Raw genomic sequence first — 6205 nt, 5'->3', positions numbered from 1 at the left:
TAATAATTAAACACATACAATGAATATCATACAATCCTTACACATAATAAAATGAAATAAAATCAAAGTGACAAACAGGGAAAAGTGCAAGACCATGTATGTTTCTTTTATTAATATAACTCAACACTTTATTAATAAATAATGAATAGGTGATTTATTTCATTAATATAAATAGTGACTTATTTTATTAATTTATATTAAATAAAAAGTTATACAGAGACTGTAGAGTCTGTTGATTAACATAATTAAGTGACTTGTTTTATTAAAATTAAAATGAAGTAAAAAATCAGACGTCAAACGTGTAGTTGCGTCATCGCCGGGCTTGTCCAATCAGAGCAGAGTCCTGACGTCCTCCGATCGTCAGAGTGCACGCGCGCTGTGAGCCGGACCGTCTCGAGCCGTTTCTCTTCTTCAGACCAACCGTCGCCGGTAAGTTGACAGATTTCCGCCGTTTACACGGTAAAACTGAGGATTTTCAGCCGGTAATAAACCCGTTCACAGAATTAAGTCTTTACCATGTTAACAGTCTAGGGTTGACCGTTGTTTCTCACTTTTAAAACGTGATTATCGGCTCTCTCTGCCCGCTACTAGCTAGCGGCTAGCTTCTGCTAAAGCTAGCTAACCGTCGCTGGAATTACACACTGAGTACTTTTAGTACTTTGATAAAATACTTCACATTCAGTGGTTTTCTCCAGACTCCCTTACCTTGGTTACATTTTGGGATGAAGTTATAGTTTTTTCATGATGTCTGACTCTGAATTTAAGGTCAAAATCACACACACAGGCACACACACACACACACACACTCACACAGACAGTCACACACACACACACACACACACAGACACACACTCACACACACACAGTCACACACACACACACACATACACAGACAAACACACACACAGACACAGGCACACAGACAGACACACACATACACAGACACACACTCACACACACAGTCACACACTCACACAGACAGTCACACACACACACACACACATACAAAGACACACACACACAGTCACACACACATACACAGACACACTCTCACACACAGACACACAGACACGGACACACACTCACACACAGTCAGACAGACAGTCACACACACACACACACAAACACACTCACACACTCCCAGACAGACAGACAGACACACATCAACACACAGGAGGAAGAGGAAGAAGACATGAGTGTGATTGTGATCTAACTAACATCTTGTTATTAAACTGCATTTTAAACCATGTTCAGATAACAGTTGTTGCTGCATCTCATTAATAAGATGGCGACGTTGTTATCACAGTGATGTCTGTGTGTCTTCCAGCAGCAGTTCAGTGTGTCCGTGGTCATATGAGCAGCAGAGATGAGCAACAGAAGCCGCAGGTCCTGGTGAGAACTGATGGACACACACACATCTGTAATACACCTGTAATACACCTGTAACCCACCTGTAATACACCTGTAATACATCTGTAATACACCTGTAACACACTTGTAACACACCTGTAACACACCTGTAATACACATGTAACACACCTGTAACACACCCGTAATATACCTGTGATATACATGTAACACACCTGTAACACACCCGCAATATACCTGTAATACACCTGTAACACACCTGTAATACACCTGTAATACATCTTTAATACATCTGTAACACACCTGTAACACACCCGTAATATACCTGTGATACACCTGTAATATACCTCTGATACACCTGTAATACACCTGTAACACACCTGTAATTCACCTGTAACACACCTGTAATACACCTGTGATACACCTGTTACACACCTGTAATTCACCTGTAACACACCCGTAATATACCTGTGATACACCTGTAATATACCTCTGATACACCTGTAATACACCTGTAACACACCTGTAATTCACCTGTAACACACCTGTAACACACCTGTAACACACCTGTAATACACCTGTAATACACCTGTAACACACCTGTAATTCACCTGTAACACACCTGTGATACACCTGTTACACACCTGTGATACCTCCTGTAATATACCTGTAATACACCTGTAACACACCTGTAATATACCTGTAATACACCTGTAACACACCTGTAACACACCTGTAACACACCTGTAACACACCTGTAACACACCTGTCGTACCTGAGCCATAGGAGAAAATGCTCTGGGTTGTCATTTCTCTAAACCAATCACAGCGGTCATGGACGGCAGCTCTGATAAATAGTCTCAGGAAGGAACTGGTTCTGGTGGAACACTTACCCCCCAATCATTAATTATTAAATGAAGTATATATATTCTTTATATAACGTCCCAGTTCAAGAGGAGATGATCTAACAGATTCTTTATATTACGTCCCAGAGAGAAAGATGTCTGTCTTTATTTAAAAGCTTTATTTTGATTGAGTATTACACATTACAGATATTTCAGATCAAACCAAGGAGCCTGATATCATTTCATTTTTAAGTAGTTTCTAACGCTGTGTGTCGTCTCCTGTTTCAGTACGAAGAGCTCCAGCTGTTTGGGACATAAAGGACGATATTCCAAAGGGACTTTTCAGAAGTCTGGATGGTCAAAAGACGAGGTAATGGTCATCTTATCACCACTCTATAATCTACAGATAGATCAGGTCTAGACCTCTCTATAATTAACAGATAGAGCAGGTCTAGACCTCTCTATAATTAACAGATAGAGCAGGTCTAGACCTCTCTATAATTAACAGATAGAGCAGGTCTAGACCTCTCTATAATCTACAGATAGAGCAGGTCTAGACCTCTCTATAATTAACAGATAGAGCAGGTCTAGACCTCTCTATAATTTACAAGGACCCAACAGTTCTAGTAGTTCCCTAATAATAAGTCTACAAAGATAATATTATCTTCCCCTTCCTATATTTCCCCATACACACCAATATAAAAGATGAATGCTATGCTAGATGCTAATGAAGATGCTGTTGTTGCTCCTCAGGATGAGAAGCTGCACCGCCTAGTGAAGGAGTCTGGATCAAACAGCTGGTCTTCAGTTTCTGAACACTTTAAAGTGAGTGGTTTTAATCTCTGAAACCAAACCATGTGACCCGGCGTCAGTGAGGCTCGGCGTGGCTAACGCTCGGCTAACGGTCTGTGTTGTGTCTCAGGGTCAGAGGTCAGATGGAGAGTGTCAGCGACGGTGGCAGCAGATCAAGAACCCAGAGCTGGTCAAAGGTCCCTGGACCCCGGATGAGGATGAAAGGGTGAGCACGTAACGTCTTCATGAGACCCCTAAACCCCCCCCAACACACACACCTACGTCTTCTGACATCATGTTGAACAGGGACAAACTAATAAAGTTTAGACCTGTTTGAATTTAGCCATGATTTAGAGTGTGTGTGTGAGTGTGTGTGTGTTTGTGTTTGTGTGTGTGTGTGGTATCGGGATTTAACGTTACTCACACCTTCTTTCTTTGTAATCCAGAGGGATGTAGTCCACATAGAAATGTGGTCTACTAAGAGATGTAGTCCACTGAGCGATGTAGTCCACTTAGAGATGTAGTCCACTGAGAGATGTAGTCCACTTAGAGATGTAGTCCACTGAGAGATGTAGTCCACTGAGAGATCTAGTCCACTTAGAGATGTACTCCACATAGAGATGTAGTCCACTGAGAGATTAGTCCACAGAGAGATGTAGTCCACTAAGAGATGTAGTCCACTGAGAGATGTAGTCCACTGAGAGATGTAGTCCACTGAGAGATGTAGTCCACTTAGAGATATAGTCCACTGAGAGATGTAGTTCACTTAGAGATATAGTCCACTGAGAGATGTAGTCCACTTAGAGATGTAGTCCACTGAGAGATATAGTCCACTGAGAGATCTAGTCCACTTAGAGATGTACTCCACATAGAGATGTAGTCCACTGAGAGTTGTAGTCCACTGAGAGATGTAGTCCACAGAGAGATGTAGTCCACTGAGAGATGTAGTCCACAGACAGATGTAGTCCACAGACAGATGTAGTCCACTGAGAGATGTTGTCCACAGAGAGATGTAGTCTCCCTGGAAGTAGAGGGACTCTAGCGCTCTGTAATCTAACTGTGATGTCACTTCCTGTACAGGTCTTGGGGCTGGTTCAGAAGTACGGCGTGAAGCGCTGGTCGCTCATCGCCAAGCACCTCCACAGCCGCAACGGGAAGCAGTGCCGCGAGCGCTGGCACAACCACCTGAACCCGACGGTGAACAAGAGCAGCTGGACCCTGGAGGAGGACGCCATCATCTGCCAGGCCCACAGGCTGCTGGGAAACCGCTGGGCCGACATCTCCAAGCTGATGCCCGGCAGGTACGAGACCCCCTCGCCTTCCACGTCACGCCGCTGGGATTGGTCTGTGGAGCAAATAATAATCAGGATTCATACTAGGGGTGGGGGGGAATATACAGTAGTATACTATATAGTAGTATACAGCATAGTATCGCGATAGTTTCACTGCCGATACTGTATCAATACACAGGCGTCAAGTATGGATCTTTTATTATAAAAGACTTAGACTAGACTTAGACTAGACTAGACTTAGACTTAGACTAGACTTAGACTTAGACTAGACTTAGACTTAGACTAGACTTAGACTTAGACTAGACTTAGACTAGACTTAGACTAGACTAGACTTAGACTAGACTTAGACTAGACTTAGACTAGACTTAGACTTAGACTAGACTTAGACTTAGACTAGACTTAGACTAGACTTAGACTAGACTTAGACTAGACTAGACTTAGACTAGACTTAGACTAGACTTAGACTAGACTAGACTAGACTTAGACTAGACTTAGACTAGACTTAGACTAGACTTAGACTAGACTTCTCTTTATCAATCCTTTTTCGATGACACCCGCGAGGAAATTGAAAGTTCCAGCAGCAGTTTTAGCGAGAAAAAAAATAGATAAAGACAACAAAATAACAATAATAACGACAAAAACAACAAGAACATGCGTCAAGTAAACAAAGAAAAGACCATAAATTGTTATTAAAGTGTCAGCGTTGAGTCCAGTGTTAAAATCATAAAGTGACCAGGTGTGAATTTAAGTCCAGGTGTGCATGTATGAACGTCTGTATGTAATAATAATAATAATAATAATAATACATTTTATGTAAAGGCGCCTTTTTCGGCACTCAAAGACGCCGTACAGGGTAAACATCAAAACTGCAAGAAGAATACAATATACAAAAACAACAGACAGTGGAACAGGCAGTTTGAAGCAGATGTTTTGAGTTGGGACTTGAAGGTGGGGGGGGTAGGGGTTGGGGTTCTGAGTTGGGGCTGGGGGGTGGGGGGGTAGGGGTTGGGATTGGGGGGGTAATGAGGTCCAGAGACGAGGAGCAGAGCAGATGGGTGCTGTGTTGTGGTGGTGAGACGGGCGGAGGGGACAGACAGGTGTATAATGTCTATGTTGATCAGTTTGTCTCATTCTGCAGCGATAACATTGAAGAGAGAGGAACAAACAGAGAGATGTTTCTTTTTAGATGAAACAGATGAAACAGAGTTTCTTTTTGGAGACCTCATTTGAAATTGGGAAAACTCAGAAGTTGGGAAAAAGGTTATAAATTGCAAGTGATCGCAGAATATTGCAATATGTTTAATAATAATAATATCTTATCGTGGCGTAAGTATCGTGATGATCTCGAGTCGGGAGGCGTCTGCTGACCCCCCTTCACCCCTCACCCCTAATTTGTATGTTTTGAAAAAAAACTTAAAAAGTACTGGAATTTGAAGACTGCAAATTCCAGTACTTTGGGACTTCTAAGAGAAGCTGTTCAGTAGCTCGTGGTCTGGTCCACCTCGGACGGTTCAGACTTCATGGCGGATCATCTAAATCCTTACAGAGAAAATGAGGCTTTTCACCTCAGGAACCACACTGGTGATCTCTCTGGATTGTCTCAGTTCTGCGTGAGTGAAAACTAAAACACTTCTCTCTGGGTGACGACTGTTTCTCAGAACAGACAACTCTATCAAGAACCACTGGAACTCCACCCTGAAGAGGAAGGTGGAGAAGGAGGGATACCTGCAGGTCCTACACCACCACAACACCTCCTCCAACTCCTCCAGCTGCTCTTCTTCCAGCAGACAAACATCCAGGCCCTGTGGACCCCCCAGCATTCATACTAAGGTCCGCCTCCAGAGCAGGGGGAATGAGAGGGGGAGACGCCAGAGCAGGAGGAATGAGAGGGGGGAACTCCAGAGCAGGG

At 43.0% G+C, this 6205-nt stretch overlaps 1 protein-coding gene across 1 annotated transcript; it reads left to right on the top strand.

Annotated features, from left to right (window-relative positions):
• Positions 1–332: 332 nt before the first annotated feature.
• On the top strand, positions 333–6144 carry LOC117940440 (myb-related protein A-like; the record flags this gene model as incomplete). Its single annotated transcript, XM_034865739.1, has 7 exons — positions 333–429; positions 1328–1392; positions 2501–2582; positions 2966–3037; positions 3135–3230; positions 4085–4305; positions 5955–6144. Coding segments are annotated over exons 2-7 (687 nt in total), but the record flags the coding sequence as incomplete, so codon positions are not given.
• Positions 6145–6205: the final 61 nt, after the last annotated feature.

Source organism: Etheostoma cragini, unplaced genomic scaffold, assembly GCF_013103735.1.
Source record: "Etheostoma cragini isolate CJK2018 unplaced genomic scaffold, CSU_Ecrag_1.0 ScbMSFa_254, whole genome shotgun sequence".
In the NCBI taxonomy this organism is placed as follows: Eukaryota; Metazoa; Chordata; class Actinopteri; order Perciformes; family Percidae; genus Etheostoma; species Etheostoma cragini.
The sequence above is the reverse complement of the archived record's forward strand: the minus strand, read 5'-3'. Positions and strand labels throughout refer to the sequence as shown.